General features: G+C 38.3%; 1 protein-coding gene across 1 annotated transcript in view; it reads right to left on the bottom strand.

The window, feature by feature from the left end:
- LOC118809136 (zinc finger protein 385C-like) overlaps positions 1-26,005 on the bottom strand; it is an 88,077-nt gene that overhangs the window by 55,259 nt on the left and 6,813 nt on the right. Inside the window, exon 2 of the mRNA XM_036572131.1 lies at positions 21,221-21,223. Coding sequence (XP_036428024.1) covers positions 21,221-21,223 — 3 coding nt within the window. The remainder of the gene's footprint in view (positions 1-21,220; positions 21,224-26,005) is intronic.

Here is a 26,005-nt window from a genome sequence, read left to right as displayed (position 1 = left end):
TTTTTTAACTGTTCTTGTCAAAGCAGGTGGTTTTTGGCCGCAAAGAGGTGGCTGTTGAGGCCCTCTACTCTGAATGTATTGTGTGCACTATCTGTATTAGATCTCTAATGTGACCAGTGCAGAGCAAATAGGTTTGCTACTGCTTTGGACTGCTAGCAGGCTCACCACTCATATGAAGGGGACTGCCACTATCATCTAAATAGATATAGCATATAAATTAGTGGGCAGGGCAAGTAATCTCAAACATCCACCCATTAATCTCTTCAACAGTTACTACTTCCCTCCCTTTTCATGCAGTGCTCCTCTTCTTATTCCAGTGTTCTTTACGCTGATTGGCTGCCAAATCAAAACAATATGCTATGCTAACCAATGTAGCAGCAACACTCAAATTGTAATTTCAGGCTTTGCATTGCTTTGTATCTATTTCTAGCTATAAACTCCACATACAAAAACAGCACGAGGGATATATTAGAACTTGTAGCCTTACTGCAGCTTCATAGTCCCATTATTCATGTAGGCTATGCTAGTCATGGCAGGTTCACCATCTCAACCTTAACTACATAATGTACCACGTAATGAATAGGTTTCTAGAGGACCAGTAAAAACACTGACTTATGACAGTCTAGCTAACCACTTAAGACACAACGTTACTAAAATTACATTAAGGGAAGTTAAAATAACATCCAAAATTAAGAAAGATAACTAATTCTGGCAGAGGAAATACTATGTTTAAAAGCAAGCCTTTCTTATTTGACTAAAGCCTTCAGTTAAATTTGCACTTAGCATGAAATGAACATGTTGAATGCTTCACACATCTCAATCAAGCAGCTAAGAAAAAGTCTATATTGACTGTGATGATTAAGAATGACAATTTGGTAAGTTCACCGAATTAGCTGTGGTCTAATTTTAGTCTCTGAACACGCTTTATGTTGATGCAGTGTTTCCAGCTGTTTATGTGTGTACTATCTGCAGCAGATCATTGCCTGAATCCCTTCAGCACAGTCAAGGTGTTTAAGTTCCCACAGAGAACTAATGTCACAGGCAATAACCTGCAAATGTTGGTCAGAAACTCAAACTAACAACTGCCTATTATTCCTTCAAAGAAGAATGTGAGGAGTAGGCCTGTCCCAATTACTACATACTCTCAATTATTTAAACTCACTGCAATAGTTCTCTACAGTCGTTAGATTTCAAAGTAATACTATGCAGCAACAAGCAGAATCTGAATAAGATGTGTTGGTTTGAGGCAATTAAATGTAAATAAATAAATAAATAAATAAAGAAATAAGTTTCTGCACTTCTTCAAATCTTTTTGAACTTATTAAAACTTCCAACCTGGTGCTCTAAAATGTTTAGAGTGCAGTGCGAATAATGTTTGTTTATTTCTTAGCTATGTAGCTAATTCTTACATTGTTAGCATGAATGCTAGCAGAATGAATGTTTTTTTCCTTATATTTTCACTCTCAAGAAAAATAAAGCTTTGCTGGATCGTATATACGATTCTATGTGACTGCAGACACTGGACTGCATGAACAGTTAAGAAGCAAGATAGCCAGTTAGTTTAGCCACTTTAGGTCTGTGCTTTAGCAATTGTATACAATACAAGGAAAATAAATAAATCATCGCAATTATTTATATGACAATTGTCAGCTATTTCATGATCATAACAGGCCTAGTGATAAGTATGAAATAATATTGTATATGTGCTTACTTTGGACATTTGGAAATGCAGACTTAATGCTGTTGATACAGACTTTAAATCAGATGTAAATCTAATTAATAGCACAATTCACTATGTAATTAATATGTAATTGCATGCCCATATTTAAGAAGTGTACCAAAATAAAACTAATAACTTTTAAAGGCAAAGAAGTCTTGAGAAATCTTCATCTTTGTATCTTTTCATGGTTTTTCCTTTCTGCAATGCACCTCCCATGTTAACATTTTTTAAAGTGACTGAACTGGTTGGATATGTTGTGGGATTAGTATAATCTGTAATTGCTTGTCAGAGCTAATCCCATGATTGAGAATCTGTGATTCATAAATAAATAAATATCCTTGTTTTCACCAGTTAAAATGACCCTTTGGCACTGGCAATGACCGATAAGGATTACAGGACTTTACAGAGAAAGTACATTTCTAAAGTTAGACACAGATAAACAGTATTTGGATATTTTTATGACGTGGCTTGGATAAAGGATTAGAATAGCCTTAGCCTTGTGTAGGCTTGACAGACGTAGATAGACTACGTCTTTAAATTGATGGGATAGTTCCCAAAATTAAAATCTAATCCTTTTGGATCACTCGTATCAAATGTATCTAAAGGACAGCCAAGCTGTAAGCCTTAAGGAGTTTCTGCCAAAACCAGCAATCGGATTCAGAATGTCAGTCATAGTTGACGGATAATGTTCAAAAGCAAGACCCATAATGTCTTCCACATACTATAAAAAAGATTTGTTAAAAGTTTAAAAAGTAAGAAACTTTGCTGCCTTTAAGACATCACAACTAGAAAATCAATCCTTTGCATCTCAAGCAGTTTACACATTGTGTCCTGACGGTGAACTGTAAATAAGGGTAGGAAACATGGCAAAAACACAGCATCACAATGCTTATAAATATTTTCATGATATACAATATGTATCACAATATCAAAACTGACAAAATGTTCCAGCAGAAAAGCAGTGCTAAATTTAAAAAAGGCTATAAAAAATGGAATTCAGCTACGTGTTACTATGAAGGTTGGTATCGCTCTATTTGAACAGCCCTATGGGCCTAAATACTAATACTAGCCCCAACCCTAACACTGTTGAGAATCAACTGTTATTAAAGCCAGATATTCACTCAGTTACTATGCACTGGTTGTTGTAGTTCACAGGCTCTGTATAATTGGTCTAAATTAGAGATGGGTATTTCAAAATGTCAAATATGCCATTCAAATTTATAAGGCATTATGTAAAAAAAATCAAAAGTTCTAGTGTAAAAAGGCTTCAGGCCTGTGCAAAATGGATGGCACTCAGAATCTTACTGTTTCAGTACAGTACTAAACTCATACTCAAACCACAAACCCACAGTAATTGATCTGTGGCTAGAAATTTACACAGAGAAAAAGATCAATCTAAAGTCTTCAATAAATATGTAAATATGTGCTAATCATCTGTTACCTCAGCTAAGGCTGCTGGTCTACTCACATCATATTTCATCTAGTCTGGGAAAAGCTAGCCAATACCAAACGTAATTAATTGACTAAATAACATTTAAGGCTGTATTCAATTAAATCTACACAAGCAGAATGTAAAACGTTATGTGCATTTCTGCAATGAGTAGTAAGTTTACTTTCTAGAAATTGCGTTCACTCTTGTTAATCTTTACAATACTGAGTAAGGTTCCTGGGTGAAAAGTTAAGAGAATAGGATTTTTAGGATAAAAAAAGTAGAACGAATGGATTCTTTAACTTCACTGCTTAATTATTCTACGTATTGTCAGCAGCATAAATATCTGACACTGTACTGTCATTAAAAATGTACTTTGCAGGTAAATTTTTTGTTCATCATTATATAAACAATATAAATATTTAAAGGATTTAAGTTTGTATTTGTGCCTTTTCTTAACAGAACAATCAAATAAAAGCCTGAAGAGAAAACAGGGTGTGTAGAGTCAACTTAAAAAAATATTATTGTAATAGATTGTGAGACAATTATGTACCCTTAATAAAGGTAATAAAGACATACCATTGAGAGTATCACCCCAGACAAGAGGGGTACCGGCCCAGTGACACTTTATCTTTTTTCTAAGAGTGTGTGATACTGTAATATATTCAGAAAACATGATGAAAATGCCATGTGAAATGTCCCTTGACCAAAATCAATTCAGTAAATCGAACATGTACATGTTACTAAGGGACAATGGTAGCAATGTTACAAAAACGAGGCAAGAATCAATAAGGCATCTGAAAGGAAGCAGGTGTGTAATAACCTTTGGTGGGCACACTGACCCGTTAAATGAACAAGCGAAAGGAAGCTACATCTCCCTCAGCACGAAACTGCTCACTCTTTACAGCCCAGCGAGCCGTGGGGCATGCTGAGAAAATTCAATCTAAGTCTGTCTATTTAAGTCCCTCTGTGCGGCCTTAATCCAAAAAGTGTGCACAGAAACACATTTCTGACGGAAGTGAGCGGTAACGGGGACAAACAGGCACTAAAACATTACTCATTGCCATCAATACACCACTGTAAGGACGGTCTTGGTTCCTTCCAATTGAGGTTATAACCCAAGGACTTTTCCTCCTCAACACGGTCACCTTTGGTTCACAGTGTTAAATTAAAAACAAAACTAATCAGAATGTCTAAACACTGCCTTTTGCAGCTTAGTGTGACCAGAGATTAGCTAACCTTGTTGTAGGAATCAATCTGTAGAAATGAAAAGTAGTAGTATTTACTTTATCTTGTTAACAGTACTGTCAATCTGACTTTTCACTTTAAAGTAAATAAAACTGCACTGTGATTTGATTATTTTAACAGACTTTTCCAGTATTTCCTTAAGCTGCTGCAAACGCTCACTGTTTTATAGTCCATTGTCTATAAAATGTTATCCAAGCAGCTAAGAAGCTCTTGTTTATGGAACAAAATCTTGGCCTTGTTCAGCTTCAGCACATCACCTTTTTCTTCCAGGGGTTGATTTTGGTCACCAGAGTATGCCTGCTTAGTTAATACTAGCCTCAGCCAACTTCCCTTCAATTTAGCTTCAAATTAGTCACACTGCCCAGTTATACAGGGTGGAAAGTATCTGCTTCATAATAAAATGTGTGGTGACTTTTCAGTATTCAGTCCTATGTTATCTCGAGTAATGAAAGCTAGAGACTTCTCAAAAGAAAGCATCCACACCAGTGTAAGTTATTTCAGGCTTTAAAATAGTGAGTCAGAAGCCACAGGGCATTTCTGACATTTTATATTCATACCAATGACCTGTCTGACCATGTGACCTACTCCAGCCGCCGAGAACTGACCTTTGCAACTGTGATCACTACTGTTGTCTGAGGGATCTGGTGTGATGTTACTCTACTGTTTAATCCTGTAGTCATAATTTAAGACAGATATACATAAATGATCTCTATTTTGATTGGCTGAATTGTGCCTCATTCGAAAAGCACTCTGGTCTTAACCACTCCCTATAACTTCAATGTGAATGGGTGAGGCTAAACTGCAGTAGGCTTAAAGGGCAGATGTATGTAAATGTGCTGATTTGTGTGACATCACAAAAATGATGAAGTCAAAACAGGGTGTTTTTGCAACATACTTTCCATGTTTAAACTATATGGACTTTGGCGTGAATAATGCACTGTTGTATGAATATCTGCCTACCCTTTTATTTTTTAAAAAAAACAAAGGCTGTCCATGATATCTGCCTTTAAGACATTTACATGATCAATGATTGGAACATTATTTAAAAGTGTTACTTTATATAATGTCCAATTAATATACTCTGTGGAACAGCAATCATTTTGAGACTTACAAAAGAGTATAATGGATGTTGAAAAACATCAAATTTCACGTGAAAAGTTTTAAAAGTTACAAAGCTTTTTCTAAAATAAATCTCTTTACATTTATCAACTATTACTTACCAGACTTGATCATTTGACACAACCAATTTTTTTTATACAGGTTACTGTTTAGAACCCTTAAAAGGTTCAACTCTCAAACAGATTATTTCAGATATAAAAGCTTTTCAATCATTCTCTGCCTTGAATACACATTGTGCCTTCCCTGACGTGTTAGCGTTGAGCTGCATTATAAAGCATTTGATGCTATTCTGTGGCCTGCCAAGTTGTCATCTGTGTTTTTGTGCAAGCTGATCTTGAACAGTGTCGAGCATGGAGAGAGAACGGAATCCACACGAATTGTCTAGATGAAAAGCAGCAAGGCCAAGCACCAACTGCAGAGAAAGACATTAGCATGAGTGTTTATCTGCCTGTAGTGGTTAAAATGGCTTTATTACTCTTTTAAAGCATTAAGCACCCGATCCTCCTGGAACAACAAGTGGAAATTCATATTCAGTAAAGGTGTAGCAGTTTCAGAACAATGTGGGAAAGCTGAAAAAAAATTAAAAAAAGGCCTTTTTTAGAAGTGAATAGAAAACCTCAAACTGTATTTCTGATACTTGCCTTGCTCTCTTCAGAGCATAACTCCCTTACGTCTCTTGTATCAAAGTAAAGTGGGCAGGGAGGGGGCCGGCTTAAGCTATACACCCACTTGATATTTCAGAAGGCAGCAAAACACAAACTAGTCTCTAACAAATTACAGTGTTTTACCGTGTGCTGTGAGCATCACGATCCTGTAAGCATCCTGATGGAGCATCTCATCATGTATTATTTCAAAACCTAAAATAATCATAAAGTTTGATTCATTTACATGGTCACCAAATAAGTGAATGCAGTGAATGGCTTTTCAAGCCATTATTCAATAAATGTAAAACCATCTATTTAACAATTACTAAATGTTAAACAATGCTGCTGACTAGGAGAGAGGAGCATTAGCTTAGCTAGCATGATAACAACTCCGCTCACCACATGATTCTACTCATCTAAAACAGCGATCCACATTTAGATGATAATGATTCAAATCTGAGAGAGTGAAGTCAAGCAGCTGGTGCTGAAAGGACAGAAGGATGAAATTAAACCTGTTTGGAACTTGACGTTAGCTCAGTGAGCAGGCTACAGACCCAAAGTGTGCCACACACCACAGTACACATTTCATTCTGACTAACTGGAGCTCAGCTGAAAGGAGTGCAGATGATAAAACTATGTCTGAGAGAGCAAAAGTTGAGTGACTAGTGTTGGAGTGACAAAGTTGAAACTGGACCACTGTTCCGTGGTGTTTGGGACTGTAGCATTTTGGCTAATCTAATGATTGGTTAGCAGGCCAAATGTGCCACACACCACAGTATAGCAGTATGCTCCAGCTAACTGATGCTAAAACCTGTTTAGAGCATATCTGAGAGTGAAAAGTCTAGCGACTGGTATAAAGAGAAAGCTGAAATTAAACGTGTTCTGTCATTATCTGTCGCTGAGCTGCTATCATGCTTAATTTTTCATGGCTATGATTTTTCTCCTCTTTTTATCAGCATCAAATATCAGCGAGCTATTACACCACTGTTCAGTGAGCCCCTCTAAAATATAAATGGGTGGACTGTGTTTATGTGGCCATTCAGACAAAGAATAGCAATCTGACACATTTCAATTCTGAAATTTCGTCACCGGTATACCTTATGACCTTATGACCATTACACCACTCAACCCTAATGTAGCTAAAAATTATCAGCTTATACTCCACATATTAGCACTGTGCAACTACATGCCTAAATCATCAGACATTTGCCTCGAACTGTGTTAAGTTGTTAAATAATCTCAAACAGATCTGCAGTGTGGTTTCTGAACCTGTTATGTGTAAAATAAAGTTGTGCATTTTTGTCTACATGACATCTATATTTAACTTTCAGACTTTTTTGTTCTTAGAAATCATGTCCACACTACTACAGAAGGGCTACTTTAAGTTTTTTTGCAATTTGGAAAACTAGCTGTCAACAGTTTACCCACATAAACCATTCCCAAATGGAGCTAACTATCACTCTCGCAGTGGAAATGATGAGTTTAGAGGGGGATTTCAGGGAGTAGCTTAATAATATGGTTATTGACAAAATATCATCATAACTACATTGTTACATACCTCGATTATGATATGCTTTGTAATATATTCAAAACACATCACTGAACCCTTAATGTGACAATGTTAAAGTCCAGCATTATTTTTGACCAGAACACAATTAAATATTGTGTGTGGCCACAGGTTCGCTTGCATGTTGCACATTTCAACATTCACATAGCAATGTGATTAGATCACGTTACAGTTGCAGTTTAAAAATTAAAGAACTCCAGACACTTGAAAAAAGCTAGCTAGCGGAAATCATTCACATCACTCAGACTGAAGGAATACACTACAAACAACAACTTGAACCTGCCTGCATGCTTCTGAATGCCGTCGCATTTATCTTTTAGCTTTCATAGCAATCTACAAACCCCATTCATACTGAAACCTTCCCTTAGCTCCATGCCTGGGCTGCTACTCAGCTACACACAGTACTGTACCAGGGAGTGCAGGTATGGCACAAAATGGCTAGGAAAGTGCATCTAAATGGACTTCAGATGGCCTGTAATTAAGGTTCAAGGATCAGGAAGACAACGTCTGGTGTTCCACAGAGCTGCAGTAAATACAGACTGCACCGGCTTTCATCCACTCAGCCTGAATACACAGCACTCTGGCTTTCATCTTCGGCTGCACTTACAGACCCAGCAGAAGCAGAGGTTACCCGTTAATCGCTGCGGTTGACATGCTAGCAGTGTTTACATGTGTGTGGACATGAAAAGAAGAAGAAGACGGGAAAAGAAATGGATGTAGATCCACAGATTGAGAGAGTATTCATGGATGAGTGGATGACAGTGACTTTAGAGCAGTGGTCACCAACCCTGCTCCTGGATATCTACTTTTCTGTGGACCTTAGCTACAAGCCTAATTAACCCCACCTCATCCATCTGATTATTGCTTTCAGAAGTTCTTGATTAGCTGAAGGAAGTGTGTCAGAGTTGGGTTGGAGGTTAAACCTGCAGAAAGGTAGAGCTCCAGTAGATCTCCAGAAAGAGAGTTGGTGACCACTGCCTTAGGGTAAGTGTGTGCCCAAAGGTGAGCACAGTATGGATGATAGGGGTGTAAATCTCTGACCTCACACCAATTTTATTCAGTTGCCCTATCTGCACTCTACCCACAAAGACATTCTTTAATCGCTACTGTTGCTTTTATGGAATGCTAGCAAAAATGCCATTCAACCGAATGAAAAACTGCAGCATGCAACTCAGTTTTTGACTAAATAGGTAAATTTAGAGTGTGGAAACAACAATGATGAAACTGTCACTATGCTAACGTTAGTGTGATTACAATGCAAAACAAAAAGTTACCCTAACAGTGTGATTTCACTTGTGTTATGTGCTACAGTCCCTTGTTAGGTTGGGAATTTTTGACAGAGATCTATAAACACAGCAATTGCCCACCTTTTTTAGACTCTAACTGAGGATAGTAAGTGCTACTACACCCCCCTCTTTGGCCCTCCATAACCCCCCCGCTCCTTCGCTCCCCTGCCCTCGTGTCATTACTTTCAACTAACAAACAAGGACCATGTCTTAACAACAAGACACATGGCGCTGTTCCATGATATTACAGGTGACTCATTAGATGGACACAGTATGGCTGTGAATTTTAACTGATTGGCACATAAATCATGTGAACAGCATTTAATAACATCTACTATATTTGAACAAATACCATTTTTGAACATGGCCCTAGCATTATGCGTGATTTGTTAAACGATAAACTGACAAAATCAAAACTTATCATGTACAGATTTCTCTTCTGAGATTTTCCTGTGCCGCCCTTAGCACCTCACTGCAGCCTCTCAGTTTGAGAACTTTAAGGTAAAGCTTGTTCAACTTCGCAAAAGTAGCTAAAAAGCAATGCATTTGTGAGCAGAGCATGGATAGGACAAATACGATTCACTGACAAATTTCATGACGATTTAATCTGATTGATTCAACTTGACAGATTTTGAAAATAGCCCAAGAATTTAACTATGGCCAAAATGAAAACTTAGCTTACTGAACATTATAATCAATTACAATCAATTACATTCTAAAACCAATGCTAAATCAAAGTTAAATCACCACCTTCTGCTGCATTTTTACACCCCTGGTGGATGACAAGGTTAAAGTCTACAACCATAGAAGAACTTTCATGCTCCAACATATGCCCACAACAGGAGGTGTCAACTGAAAAGCTTTTCTTTCTCTCTCTCTCTCTCTTTCTCTCTCTCTCTTGCCCAGTGCCACCTCAGACAGGGTAATCATGCCCACGCTGGCTGGCATCTGAAGCTGGCACTGGAGTACGTCAGTAATGCTGAGACGCCTGGCAGGGGGGCAGCGCTCACTGAGGAGAAACAATATCACCAGAGGGAGAAAGAGAAAGAGAGAGAGAGAGAGAGAGAGAGAGAGAGAGAAAGAGAGAGCAAGCGTAAGATAGAGTATAGAGAAAGAAACAGAGAGAGAGAGAACTGAGAATTAAAAATCCCTTTAACGGGACAATCAAGTACAGCACAGCACAAAAGTCAGAAACCGCCCTTTCATTTATTCAATTTCCAATCAAAAGAGCCATTAAGGAAAAGCTTTTCATTTTTCCATGTCAGAAGAAAGCAGGAAACATACATTAAACAGAAAATAACACAGGTCGTCAACAAGAACCTGATGACGATACTTAAAAGGGATAAATCTGCAGTATTTTCTGTAATAGGTTTGAAGGAGTTCAATTATGAAAATCATGAAAATATTACATGATTTTCTAAAGGCATCTATGGCTAAATTCCTGAACAATGTAATCGGTACTTAGAAGTTCTTTACTAGAAAATACTGTGCTGATCGCTGCCCAGGCCTAGTTCATGCTTAACTTTTTTAGAAACCAACAAGTCACATCCGTGTCCTTCCAACACAAGCTGTTCCTAAGGGAGTCACTGATGTTATGTTCCCCTTTAAAGAGACATTCACACAAGCTTTCTTTAACATGGCCTTAGTGGCCTTCAAACACATAAGTGAGAAGAGAACTCAACAGTCTGAAAGGATGTGTACCTGTCACAAAGAAAACGTGATTGGAAAGAAATGTATTCAGCAGCAGGACAACGATGCCCAGCACAATGCTGTGCTGATCAGGATGTACCTATCTCACAAAGAAGTTGCACATTGTCTTAGAACAATGAACTGGTCATGTTCACACTTCAACATCACTGAACGTGTTTGGGATTACTTTTGGGACAGCTAAAAAGCAGAAAATGCAATCAAGTTCTAAGACTGAGCTTTAGAGATGTTTGTTAAAGGTTTTTAAAAAACTGTAAACTAGTCTCCCGAAAAGAATGGAAGCTCTAATAAAGGCAAAAGGTGGACACACTAAATAATGAACAGTGATATTATATGTAGTTAGTTTTGAGGTGTCCAATCTACAGAACCTATGAAGTCTGCATCCCTGGCACAGAGAAACGCAAAGAAGGTTGCACCTTTCTTCCTATAAGAGGAAAGGAATTACACCTTAAACAGGGTAAGAACTACTAGTTTAAGGAACTAGGACTGGGCAATATGACAGTGTTATATCATTATCATGATATATATTTTAGCGTTATACACAAAATATATTTCTGAACATATCATAGACATTGTCAGTACTTAAAGAACACTGACCACCTGCATATTTCATTTCAAAGAGAGCATGATTAGTCCTGTTTAACTGGATTTAGTGCAGCACGGTGTGTGAAATGTTTAATAATAATCACTGTATTGAATTTTGATTGCTGTTTTTAAATGTGACACTACTACCACATTGTGTCTTTGTGTCAAAATATTGTAACACATACTGTGTATCGTGAAACTTTAAGTGACGTAATTACTACTTTTTTCCATATCGCCCTTTCTTATGTTGATGGTAATAGTATTTTGGAAAAGTCAAAGGTTGAATCACCATGAAACTCTGACATTGTAACAAGCTTAATGACATTGTCTGAGGCCATTTTGTTATGATTTAGCTATATAGTTTGCAAAAGGCTAATAAGGAGGTTTTTTTTACCAAACATGTCTTGATAGATTGAATACATTGTGGGATAAAGTGGGACACTACATACATTACATTTTTCTCTTAACCCTCTAATCACTCCTGGCATCATCATACATACAGAAACAGGTTGATTTCTACCAGCAGTGGGTTGAAATTGTTCTTCTGGCATTTAGTTTTGCCATAACCGTTATACAAAATACGCACCCTAATAACCTTCTTTGTAGTCCATCGCTTCTGAAGCATCCGCTTTATTTTCAAAACAGCGGACATAAAGGAATGGCCGGTCTTTTGGAGTTAGCCCAAGCCTAACATGGACACCGGAGTGTGTCTTTTCCTCTCATGCCTGATTCGGTCTCGTGGTCTTGCACGTGCAACAAATGGCGACTTATTCTAATTTCCTGTTCCATCTTAAATGGTGCAGATGTTACACTCAGGCCACATTAAGGTGCCAGAACGTTAGTGCTGCTCCATTAAAGGTGCAACAGAAAAAACGAACAAAAGACTGGCAAATAAGAAACTTCAGTCTTCTTAAAAATTAAGATGTGAAAGAACACTTAGGACTGTTTTGCCAGGGCTGAGGCGACAGTGCTTGAAAACAATTTGGACAAAGGTTTATCTATATATTGCTCGGTTTCGTTTTTATTACTTTGCACAATAAAAATATTTCAGATTTATTCTGCTTGTAAAAACAGTGAAGGGACATCCCAGAATAATTGGCCACTGTTAACCTACAAAAAATAGGTTTACTTAAGCATCTATTATGGTTTTATTTGAAAAATGTGACATAAACCAAAACCATCAGGAATTTCAATTATACTGTGATATAAATTTTGGACCAAACCATCCACTACTAATATGTAATATATATTTCACAGGACAAACAATGGTGTGGAACCCACCTGTTCCCCAAGCCAAAATATGAGCCTTTTACAAAGGCCCTGAGTGAATGATATTCATTCTTCTTTCAGTATTGCTAATACTAGTGGAAATGCCACCACGCTAAAACACAATGTTGACAGAAGTGCCTCGCCTACATGTCAGCACAACCTTAAAACAGCAGCACAGGCATGAGGGGAAAAAACAGCGCTAGTGTGGGACTAGACACCTACACGACTACGGTCCATACACACACTCCAGCTGGGGCTAATCTCCTGTCTCAAGCAGAACGAAAGAGAGAGAGAGAGAGAGAGAGAGAGAGAGAGAGAGAGAGAGACAGAGAGAGAGAGTTTAACAGAGACATAAATGAAGTGGTTCTGCTTAATCCCCTCCTGAAACATTTCCCCGTAATTTAAAAATAAACCGTGAGTGTTTACCAAACTGGAAACGTAGACCAAACTGAATGTAGACCAAACTAGACTGCATGTCCAAATGATTGTAGACACCTGCTCGCGTTTCTTCTAAAATGAAGGGTATTGAGGCTGCAGCAACAGCCTCTACTCCTCTGGGTAAGTTTTACACTAAACATTGCTGTGAGGATCTGACTGCCACAAGAGCATTAGTGAGGTCAGGTACTAATGCTGAATGATCAGTTCTGGATCACAAACTCCAATTATCATCCTAAAGGTACTGGATGGTGTTCCATCACTCACTGGTTCTCTACAGATGCACCTTCTCTACTGTGCACCTTGAAGTAGCTGAATTCACTATTCAGAAGGGATGCCTGGGTACATTTTGACATTTAGTGTGGCTTGCTTTAAAATGACCGAACAATATAAAAAAAGGAACATAGCAAAATGTAAAGGATGAAAGTAAACTTAACAGTGAATGTACCCCAAACAGAGAATGCAGACCAACGACCTGAAGAGACTAAACTGTAAACTGTATGTAGAACAAAATATAGAACAAACAGTATATAAAACAGAGTCAGTGTTGACCAGACTACCTACACTATAACATAAATGTAAACATAACATATACGCCCACTGGCCACTTCATTAAAACCACCTCCTAGTATCTACACTCACTGTCCACTTTATCAGCTCCACTCACTATAAAGGTGCACTTTAGTAGTTTTACACTTACAGCCTGCAGACCATCTGTTTCTCTGCATACTCTTTTAGCCCCCTTTCACCCTGTTTCTCAATGGTCAGGACCCCCACAGGACCACCACTGAGCAGGTATCATTTGGGTGGTGGATCATTCTCAGCACTGCAGTGACACTGACGTGGTGGTGCTGAAGTATTTAAACAGCGTCCACTCACTGTCCACTCTATTAGACACTCCTACCTTATTGGTCCACCTTGTACATTTAAGGTCAGAGGCGATAGTTCACCTGTAAATACGAGCTGTTGCTGCAGTTTGTGTTATCTTCTAGTCCTTCATCAGTGGTCACAGGACGCTGGTGTCTGGATATTTTTGTTTAGTTGACTATTCTCAGTCCAGCAGTGACACTGAGGTGTTTAAAAATTCCAGCAGCACTGCTGTGTTTGACCCACTTGTACCAGCACAACACACACTAACACAACATCACCTCATCAGTGTCACTGCAGTACTGAGAGAGATCCACCACCCAAATAGTACAATTATATTATGCTCTGTGGTGGTCCTGTGGGGGTTCTGACCACTGAAGAACAGGGTGAAAGGGGGCTAACAAAGGTATGCAGAGAAACAGATGGACTACAGTCTGTAACTGTAGAACTACAAAGTGCACCTATAAGGTAAGTGGAGCTGATAAAACGAACAATGAATGTAGACACAAGGAGGCGTACTTAATAAAGTGGCCGGTGGGTGTACGTAGCTAAAATTACAAACATAGACTAAAAAAATGTAATTAAAGTTACACCACACTGTACATTTAGACGAAGCTATAAATCTAGACCAAACAAAAACATGAGCGTAAAGCAAGAGCCGATACGTTTGGGTCATAACGTTAACTGATTCTGCTTCACAGTAACAGCCAACACAGTGGACCAGAATTTCTCACATTTTAAACCATTTTTTAATCATTAAATTGACAATTTTATACAATTTTAAGTCAGTCAGTCCTATCTGTACCCAAACGGTGTGTAACTGCATCATACCGAGCAGCTAAACGCCTTCAGCTTAAAGGGGCATTACACTAATTCACTGATTATTCAGTTCTTAAGATGTAAACAGTCATTCAGAGTGGTTTAATGTGAAATGATTCATTTGTAGAGAAACTTACAGATATTTCTTTACAGTGGTGGTGACAGGAACCAGGGTTCAGAATTTCTACGATGTAAATGTTGCCATTTTATTTACTATCCAAAACCAGCAGTGAACCTACACGTGTCTTCTGAGCTTTTATATGTAGTGTTGATGATTGAAAAATACTCATAAATCTGAAGAAATAAGTTTTTTGGGGACTATTATGCCTTACAACACCCTGCATGTATTCCTCCACCATTAACAGATTAAAATAAACTGATTACACTAATTTGTGGCCAAAACTTTATCAGAAACCTACCATAAAACAATGTGTCAGACAACTGACAGCGTGTATCTAACCATTTCACATAACAACTTTCTATGAATTAGCTTTTAGAGGTGGACGTCTGGTTCCTATCACCACCACTGTGAACAATTCTGACTCTAAGCTTCTCCAGAACGGAGCATTTCACACCAATCCACTCGGAATGACCCTGTTTACAGGTTAACAATTTAAACTGGTGTAATTCCCCTTTACCCTCCCGGTCAGTCCAACACCATGAAGAAGAAAAACTCTCCACGGTGAAACAACAAGACAAGGGCATGGAGGAAAATGAAAAACGAAAGAGACAATTCGAGAAAAGTCTGATGAGATAACCTCATAACGTGGCCGCGAAACGGCACGAGGAGAAAACACATCTACACAGCTTTTTATTTCGCTCGCCAAAAAGCAGAAAAATGTCTGACTTACCTAAAATCATGACTCCAGCTGAGTTTTAACGCCTGTGCGTTTAAATATGGCGAGTTTTTGTCCAGGATTTCAGCCGCTTAAACCCAAAGCAGCAAGCTTGAAGAGCAACGGTCGCGTCTCGCGCTGCCAGCGGAGCGCACGGGTTCCCGCGCGGAGAGGCGACCGTTATGCTCAGTGCGCGCGCGCGTATGCAAATCAGTTAAAGCGCCCAACGCTGGACATGAAATATGTTTGTGTGTGTGTGTGTGTGTGTGTGTGTGTGTGTATTGGGGGGGGGGTCACATACTTCGAGAGGCTAAAGTGTGTGTCAGAGGCTTCCGACTAGAAGCGATTCGTGTTTGGTGCTTGATTCGTGAATCGATTCGTCCGGCTCACTTTAAAGACTGGTTTCCTAGAGAATCGTTTTTTTGAACGACTCTTTAGTCAGGCGAATTGATTCACCAGCGGAACGCCTGGCTTTCAGCTGATTAATAATAAGATCATTCTTTTTGAATTATCTTTTAAAACGTCGCGAGCAAAATTATTTAAAGGGGAACTCCACCATTTGTTCTAAAAATTCTAGGTAATTAAATGGTCGAGATTTAAGGAAAGTCATTCAGAGTGGTTTGGTGTAAAATGCTCCGCTCTAGAGAAACTTACCGAGTCAGAATTGTTCACAGTAGTGGTGATCGAGAAAGGCATTTCGTGAAATGGTAAGAAATAGACTGCCTGATCTCTGACACATTGTTTTATGATAGTTTTGAGATAAAGTTTTGATTTTAAATATATTTTAATCCATTTATTTTAATCCATTCGTGGCAGATGAGTACATGCAGGGTGTTGTAAGGCAAAATAGTCCCCAAGAAAACTTATTTTTCAGATTTATGACTATTTTCCCATTACATTTTTATCATTACATACAGAAATTCAGAAGACGTGTGTAGGTTCAATGCTGGTTTTGGATGGTAAATAAAATGGCTATATTTGTGGTGTAGCCAGCATGACCCCTGGTTCCTATCACCACCTCTGTAAAGAAATCAGGGTCACTATAATGAACCACTTCACATCAAACGACTCTGAATGACTCTAATTACATCTCAAGGACTGAATTATTAGAAAATTTGAAAAATCGGTGGAATTCCCTTTTAAGAGCATTGTCCACTATGACATTCTGACAAGCTAGATAGCACAATGTATTGCTGTTTAGGCTGTATGTAATCAATATCTGACCAAACTTTCTTACAGTTCTCATTTATTTACGATCCTCTCATTTACAGTTCAAAGAGATGTGAAGGGGGGTTACTGTGAGGGTTGATCTACACAATTTCTAGATGCACAGCAAATCACTGCCCCTCTGACTGCAAATAATGAATGCATTATGTAAACTGAATCAACTTTCCTACCTCTCTGGCTCACTGAAGGGTCAGGTCAGGATAAAACAGCTGTTGCCCTTGTGTTATTAATTGGAATAATCATTGACTCTAATGCAGCTTGCATGGGCCACCAAGTGTACTGACAAAAAAAGAACCCGTTTAGTTTAAACTGTGGGGCTGGCAACTTATGTTCTTAACTAGAACTAGGCTGGTCAGCTAGCCAACAGGCTAAAAGAGGCCAATAGCGTAAACAACTCTATCATTAATATCACAGGCTTGAATTAAAGTACTTACGGTATGATTAACTGTAAAATGGCAGTATAAAAGTCTAAAGAATGTCACTTGAATGTCTTACATTCTTCAAATGTCTGTGTTTCAGTCAGTTGTAACATCAAACCCAGGCTGAATCCCAAACAGCTCCGTACTCGCTAAACAGTGTGCTAGCTATGAAAGTTTACAAATTCTAGCCTCTACAGCCAAATAATGCATCGTTTACTGAGTATGGATGTGGCTGAATCCCAAATCACTATTTCTTAGCTGTATTTTGCACCACTGGGCTGCAGGATCCAGTATTTAAATTCCTATGTAGCAAGTGCACTATATAGGGAGCAGGGAGCCGTTTAAGATTCAGCCCCAGCACAAGAAGAGGGGCGCCATTGGATTGGTTTTAAATAAGAAAAAAGCTAAGGTTTTTGCATTAAACAGTGCATATGTTCATTATTATACAAAAGAAAGTTAAAAAGTGAAATGACTGCAATATACAGTGATGGGCAACCGAACGTTCTCCTCATTCAGCAGTCCATGATTGTTTGGCAACAATACCATACTCTAAAGAAACTACATTTCTTGATGGAATAGTTGTTTATGTTGATTATTATTACTAATAAATTATTTTTTAAAAAATGTTTTTCATGATTTTTTATGTTGGCTGCCATTTTCTAAAAGCAATAAGCCACTTAAGGCTGTGCATTACTGCAATTTTATCACTCTGCTTCGTGTAAACAAACACCCTTCCTCGTGATAAAATAGCAGTAACATATGGCCTCTCGAGGATTATTGCTTTAGCAATTTAGGACAAAATCTCATCCCAAAACAATGTTTCATCACACAATGTCTTTGTAACCCTTGCATGTAATAACTTTCTGTGAGGGAGCTTTTAAAAGCATTAACCTCTTCAGACATCTGGTTCCTATCACCACCACCACAACAGTTCTGAGTAAGATTCTCTACAATGGAGTGTTTCACATCGAAACACTATGAATGACCCTGTTTACGTCTTAATGACTGAATTATGCATAAAGAAATGGAAAATCTGAGGAATTTGTCTAATTGTGTATCATCAACAAACCCTTTGAAGTATTGCAGCTGTTGCTGTCATTTTGCTATACCATTTAAAGGACCCATATCACGGAACACCAAAATCACTTTTTTGAAATACAGGAGTTTGATGTAGTATGTGAACACTTACAGTTCAAACATATTATGCACACCCCAGTCCACATGTGGAAAAATAAGTCTCTTCTGAATTCATTGGTTTTATGAGATCATAAAAGTCAATGGATCTGCATATAAATTAGTTAACAGTTTAGCTCTGCCCAGACTGCTTTTTGAATGGGGCAGCCAAAGGCTGTTCATTCTTTTAAGACACACAAAAACCTTTCATCAAGTTCAAATCAGAATAAAATATTTCCTCTTCTTGTTGCATTGAGCTATGAATAAGAAAGATTTATTACACTAATGCTTATGTATATTAATGCTGATAATAACTGTGACTTCTATGGATTAAAGTGTGAGTCTAGCATGTCCTCTCCGAAACTGCCTTTCAGTTTGAGTGGTTGTGGGTTAGTTCTGCTAAGGTATCTCTTTTACAACACACACACACACACACACACACACACACACACACACACCCCCATTGGGGGGCACAGAAATATGGGTCACAGCCACACAAGAGCATACAAACACACACACACACACACACACACACACACACACACACACACCTTTGATGAAGTGCTTCAGCTATCACTGTGTTTCAGGCCTGTGGATAGACAGTGGCATCTGGTATTTTAATTTTTTAATTTGCATGAGACCAATACAAAATCCATCGGGCAGCTGCCAAAAGAGAGGCAGAGAGAGAGAAAGAGGGAGAGAGAAAGAGGCTAATAGCATCAAACAAATAGTATAATGAGAGAGGGCATCCAGCCAGAAAGACAGAACCATGAACAGACGAGAGCTAATTATATGGTTATATGTGCAAATAAACAACAAGGCTGCATGATATGGGCAAAATTTTACTAGATCCACTACATTCACCACACCTCCTTGGATCTACACTCATTGTCCATTTTATCAGGTCCACTTACCTTATAGGAGCACTTTGTAGTTCTACACTTACAGACTGTAGTCCATCTGTTTCTCTGCATACTTTGTTAGCCCCCTTTCGTCCTGTTATTCAGTGGTCAGAACCCCCACAGGACCACAGGGTGGTGGATCATTCTCAGCACCGCAGTGACACTGATGTGGTGGTGGTGTGTTAGTGTGTGTTGTGCTGGTACGAGTGGATCAGACACAGCAGTGCTGCTGGAGTTTTTAAACACTGTGCCCACTCACTGTCCACTCTACTAGACACTCCTTACTTATTGGTCCACCTCGTCAATATAAAGACAGAGACAATAGCTCATCTGTTGCTGCATAGTTTGTGTTGGTCATCCTCTAGTCCTTCATCAGTGGTCACAGGACAATGTTCTCGGGATATTTTTGGTTGGTGGACTATTCTCAGTCCAGCAGTGGGACTCAAGTGTTTAAAAACTTTTATTCTTTTTTTGTAGCAGGACTACAAATCTTCAAAGTTCAGTCTTAGATGTTGTTTGCATTTTCTGCTTCTCACCATGCAGGTAATCCCAAACACATTCAGTGATGTTTAAGTCTGGACTTGGGGTGGCCAGAACTCCAGCGCCTGATTTGCAGATGTTATTCTTTGTTGTCTATTTCCTTTTCTTAGTGAGGCTTCTTGTCAGCTACACGTCTTTTCAGACTCATAACATTGAGTCGTCTTCTCACAGTGGAAGGATGGACAGAAACACCTGTGGATGTTTTCAGATCTGAAGCAGCTTGATTCTCTCCTTTCTCTTAAAGATGAAAGCTTTAGTTATGAAGTGCTGTTCATCTGATGGGGACAGGTTTGGTGGTCTACCTGGTCTTGCAGGTGGTTGTTTGGAATCACATTTTCTTAATCTCAATGAACCCCCGACACACACACACTTTCATTCAACTTTCTCCTTCCTTGTACAAGGATTATATTGTATCCAATCTCCTCAGAAATATCTCCAGAAAAATGACTAACACATAGTTAGTGGTTGTTTTGACTGAAAATTAAATAAATAAAGGGTCTTTTCTGTACTGTATTTGCCGCAAAGCTTTTCCGTTGTGGCATGATGTGTCAGTACGGGGGTGGATGGAGTGTCCTTGACCTTTGACTTGATACATTTGCTGCATAAAACAGTCACTCAACACTTTCTGTTATGAGCACCATCCATATTCTAAAGCACCAGGAACTATTATATCTGGTATGTTCTCCTCTATTCTACTGCATTAATGTGAAAATGTAATTTCTGTTCTATATGAAACGCTGTGCGAACAGCACAACACATAGCATCCACTTCAGAGTGAAATATAGAACATTACTGCTTTCTATCACCTCAACCCTCGATTCAAATTCCACCTGTACATCAGAGCACAGATGCCTTTTGTAAAATATCACCGAAGTAAAAGTAGAAGTCCTCTGTTTATTTTCTACGTGAGTTAAACTATAAATGCCAAGTGGTTATTCTACTGACAGAATGAAAATCAACTGAGATATTTTAAATCAATATATTCAAATGAAATATTTTTCACCATAACTCTGTTATCAGATTAACTAGGACACTGTTTGTGAAATGTTGTGACTCAGTGTTGAGCTGCTAGCAAGCAATGAGGGTTCAAAGGAGAGGGGTCAGAACCCCCTGCTGTGAAAACAATTCACATCTCTCCACAAAGACGGGCGTCTTGAGATAAAACAGACAGAACTGCAGCTTTCTTGATATTTAGGCCTGTCACAAATATTACATAATTATTTTATCACAGTTTTGAAATGATCACAATTATTTAAGATGAATACAGTCATTTTCCACAGTCATTAGATTTCACTATCACATTCTGCTGCAACTAATAAAATGTAAATTGGGTGGGTTAAGTGGAGGCAAACAAATCGCTGCTGTTGGAACAAAACCTCGTATCTCCATTTTTGTTGTTTTTTTGTTTTTGACATAATTTGAAAATACCCGCTGTCCTTTACATTGTGTGTAAATTTGATGATGAATGGACCAAAAGAAATTCCCCAAAATGACTTGGGAAAAAGTCTGGTTGCATTGACATCAAAAGTAGTGTATGTTTTTTACTTCTCCTGTAAAGTTTGCATTTTGGAAATACAAGGTTTTGTTCCACAGCAGTGAAATGTAAATAAAATAAAGCAGTAAATGCATTCACTGGGACAACATGGGGCTTATGAAAACAAAAAAAAAGTTCTAACTTCTAACTTGGTGCTCTAATGTTTAGAGGGCAGCACTGAGCTTTACTTTATATAATTGGTTCTTCATACTGTGTTGACATTTAACAAATAATGGACCAATAAAAATGGTCAGAAATTGTGTGGAAAAAAGTCTCATTAGATAAACTTACTTTAAAAATATGAAATTGAAAATGTTATTTTTTTCATTTTAGCAAAAATTTTACTATAAATCTAACCCTAAATCTGACTCTAAACTGTCAAAAGCAGTACTGTTCAGGTACATTATTCATTCATCAAGATACAAACGATGTAAATGTTCTCTGAAAAGAACAACAATTGTTTTAAGGTACAACCCTGTGCCTTAAATATGTTTTTTCCCAGATGAAAAAGATATATATGCCTTTTTATAAGAGAACAACAAATTAAAATTGCCTGTGACTACACAGGAATCGGAGTCAATACAACTTAAAAAACATAATTGCAATGAAATATGGTACAGTTATGTTCATACTAAAGACATACCACCCAATGACAGTTCAGTACTTTTTAACAGGGACTGTAACTCTAACCTCAATAATAAAAAAGAAATGGTTTCCAGTTTTAAAAAATGGAACATGGTTTTTCCTACATGAACTAACGCACGTGTACACACACTCCTCCTGTCATATACACGCACTGCACTGTTCAGTACGCAGGTTTACAGATGTGACCTCAAAGCCGGTCAACGTTTCCTCCTCCTTTCCGCCTGGCTTCCTTCATCTCTCAGAACAAATTAACCTCATAATGATGCAATTCATCATCTCACTGACACACAAACACCTGTGCGTGTGTGTATATATATTTCATTATATACTGTACTCTAGATTTCCAAAATCACAACATATTATACATATTTACATTCACAGTATCATATATATGTTATACTATATAGATGATTATCCATTGTAGTTTTGTAGTTACATATATATATATATATATATGTATATGTATATGTGTGTATACACAGATCAGGGACAACATTATGACTACCTCCTTGTTTCTACACTCATTGTCCATTTTATCAGCTCGATTTACTATATAGGTGCACTTTGTAGTTCTACAGTTACAGACTGTAGTCCATCTGTTTCTCTGCATACTTTGTTAGCCCCCTTTTTACCCTGTTCTTCATTGCTCAGGACCCCCATGGACCCTCACAGAGCAGGTACTATTTGGCGTGGTGGATCATTCTCAGCTCTGCAGAAACACTGATGTGGTGGTGGTGTGTTAGTGTGTGTTGTGCTGGTCTGAGTAGATCAGACACAGCAGTGCTGCTGGAGTTTTTAAACACTGTGTCCACTCACTGTCCACTCTATTAGACACTCCTACCTTGTCAGTCCACCTTGTAGATGTAAAGTCAGAGACGATAGCTCATCTGCTGCTGCAGAGTTTGTGTTGGTCATCCTCTAGTCCTTCATCAGTGGTCACAAGACGCTGCCCACAGGACGCTGTTGGCTGGATATTTTTAGTTGGTGGACTATTCTCAGTCCAGCAGTGACACTGAGGTGTTTAAAACTCCAGCAGCACTGCTGAGTCTGATCCACTCAGACCAGCGCAACACACACTAACACACCATCACCACATCAGTGTTAATGCAGTGCAGAATGATCCACCACCCAAATAGTACTTGCTTTGTGAGGGTCCATGGGGTCCTGACCACTGAAGAACAGGGTAAAAGGGGGCTAACAAAGTATGCAGAGAAACAGATGGACTACAGTCTGTAACTGTAGAACTACAAAGTGCACCTATATAGTAAGTGGAGCTGATAAAATGGACAATGAGCGTAGAAACAAGGAGGTGATCATTTTATGCCTGATTGGTGTATATATATATATATATATACACACAAAAAAATGCACATTGAAGGTTATATTATATTATATTATATTATATTATATTATATTATTGTACTTAGATACAAGAAATATTCATTAAGAAGTTTTGGAGTCAAAAGCCACTGTTGTTTCGGTGTATCTCTCTTACACTATGCCTTCCTCTGTTCTGTGGTGAGTTAGAATCTCCAACACACACACACACACACATACACACACTGAGTGGACAGCTCACTGACCCTGCCAGCCTGATGATGAGTGAGAGTGGAGGCTGCTGTTGGGGAAAACTCCTATAAAATGGAGAACAGACTGTGAAGAGGGCAGCCACACACACACATTCATATATATATGTACATGTGTGTGTACATTTGAAAAAAGCCTGAGAAATTTGCACAATTTGTTTAATTTTATATTATATTACACCATGATGTATTCTAATATTCCTAAATCAATACCCTTGAATCACCTTTTTACACACTTAATTATGACCAACTCCCCCATAATCATTATAATTGAGTTTTCCTTAAAGGCTCATCTTTAGAGGTCCTCCAACAGACAGCTGGATGTGTTAAACATAATACAAAGTCCTAGTGTGCATCTTAATCTGTTGTGAAGTGACCTCGGACAGGCCAAAATCATCAAGTTACGGGCCCCTGGGCACAAATGCTCAGTGGTCCCCTACCTGTCTACTTTTTTGCATAGTCAGTGATTTTGTTATGATATCACAGCAAGTTAAAGCACATTGAGCACATTTTTCTTCTTCCAATTGAGACAAAACAGTAGCAAGATTAACTACACATTAATGAGAGCACAGGTTAACAAAAGCAACAACCAGTACAGCATTTCCCTATAAAGCATACATCCGTTCTTGACAAGCAAAACATTAACCCCAATGAAGATGACAAACTACAATCGGACACCTGAAATGTGCATAAAGATGGAAATAGAGGAAAGATATCAATGGAAAAAAACAAACAGTTCAACGCCTGCTGCGGCAGTATACTTTAGTTAGACTGCCTGACAGTTTGGGTTTTTAAGTTGAAGTAGTCGGCCAGCATGGGACCCCCCCCAATACCAGGGGGTATTTCACACACTGAGCCACCTATAAGCAGGCAGTACAGCAGAGTAAGAACTTCATACATTTTTTCAGGCAGAAAAAAGAAAAAGACCCATCTTTACATCCAGGTAGACAAAGTAAGCGTAAATTCCATTTATATACATGGAAATGCATGGAATTTATGCTGGCTTTGTAGTCTTTGCTGTAGTTCCCAAGCAAAATACTCAACGTAGTACTGAAAAGGCAAATTCTTCAACAGAAATTTCAGAAAGATTTCATAAAAATATTATAAAGGAGATGCCACAGCAGTTGTAAATCTTTTGTAATTCATTATGTGGTGTGAATCCCTATAGCCATGCAGTTTGTGCAAAGTCCTGCATTAAAATACAAAAAAAATTAAATTGCTTTAAGGCATTGTAGCAAAAGGGCAATATCATTATTCCATTGTGAATTTCCATATTGTGCAGCTGAATTCTGCACAGATACTCAGCTTTTTACCTCGCTACTATTTACCCCTGCGGTGTGGAGCACGTAGGGGGAGGATCTTCATATTTCTCCTTTGAAGCAGTCTGATGTCCTATTAAACCGCGTTCATTTTTACACAGTTTATTACAGAGAATCAAAGAGCTTCTCACTGTTTCCCGCTTTCACACACACACACACACACACACACACACACACACACACAACACACAAAGAAGTATACATGCTTGAGCTAATCACACTGATTGTCTATGAGGAATTAACTCTGGATTTTAGGGATGCTCTGATCAAAATTAGCCAATTTTCATTCAGAATCACTCAACAGTCTCTAAATTGGCTGCTTATTGAATACAGATTTTGTACGACACAGCTCATATAGAAAAAATATATGAGTGTATATATCCAATTATTTTTGCAATATGGATCACTGTCAGTAAACATGCCTGTTTATCCTCAAGGCAAACTTAATTTAAGGCTGATTTAAATTGTACTATAATTTATAAGTAGACAGCCGAATAAAAATTTTAAAACATTCCACCCACATTTCTAATGTTAAATGACAATGATTTGGCTTTATCCATCGTGTTCTTCAGTCAAATTCAATGGATGCAATAAAGACAGATTGTTATTTACTGTGGATTGTTATGGATATTTTGATTCAAATTCTTAAAGGTGCAGTGTGTATGATTTAGAAGTGGATCTATGAGCAGAAATGAACCATGTTTCCATTGGTGCTTGTAGGTAATCGCCTTTAACTACCAACCGTTGTGCCTCCGTTAGCTTAGAATGAGCTAATACATATGGAGTGGGTCCTCTTCCAACAGAGGCTGCCATGTTGAGCCATTATGTTTCTACGGTAGCCCAAAACAGACAAACCAAACACTGGCTCCAGAGAGTGCCTTTCACATTTTCATGTTGTGAATATGGTGGCGCTATAGTACCAGTTGGAACACGAAGAAAGAAGAATCAGTGGTTGCTGCCGGTTGCTAAGCATTTTGTGTTGTCAAAACTTTGAGAATCCAAATTTGGACAAATGGAGGATTATACTTATTATTTAACAGAAGAATGGGAGTGGGAATGGGAAGTATGGGAGGGTGAATCCTCATCACCAAAGAAGCGAACAGGTACTACTACATGCTTGAAAAGGGAG

The sequence above is a fragment of the Colossoma macropomum genome, unplaced genomic scaffold (genome assembly GCF_904425465.1).
Source record: "Colossoma macropomum unplaced genomic scaffold, Colossoma_macropomum, whole genome shotgun sequence".
Lineage (NCBI taxonomy): Eukaryota > Metazoa > Chordata > Actinopteri > Characiformes > Serrasalmidae > Colossoma > Colossoma macropomum.
The sequence above is the reverse complement of the archived record's forward strand: the minus strand, read 5'-3'. Positions and strand labels throughout refer to the sequence as shown.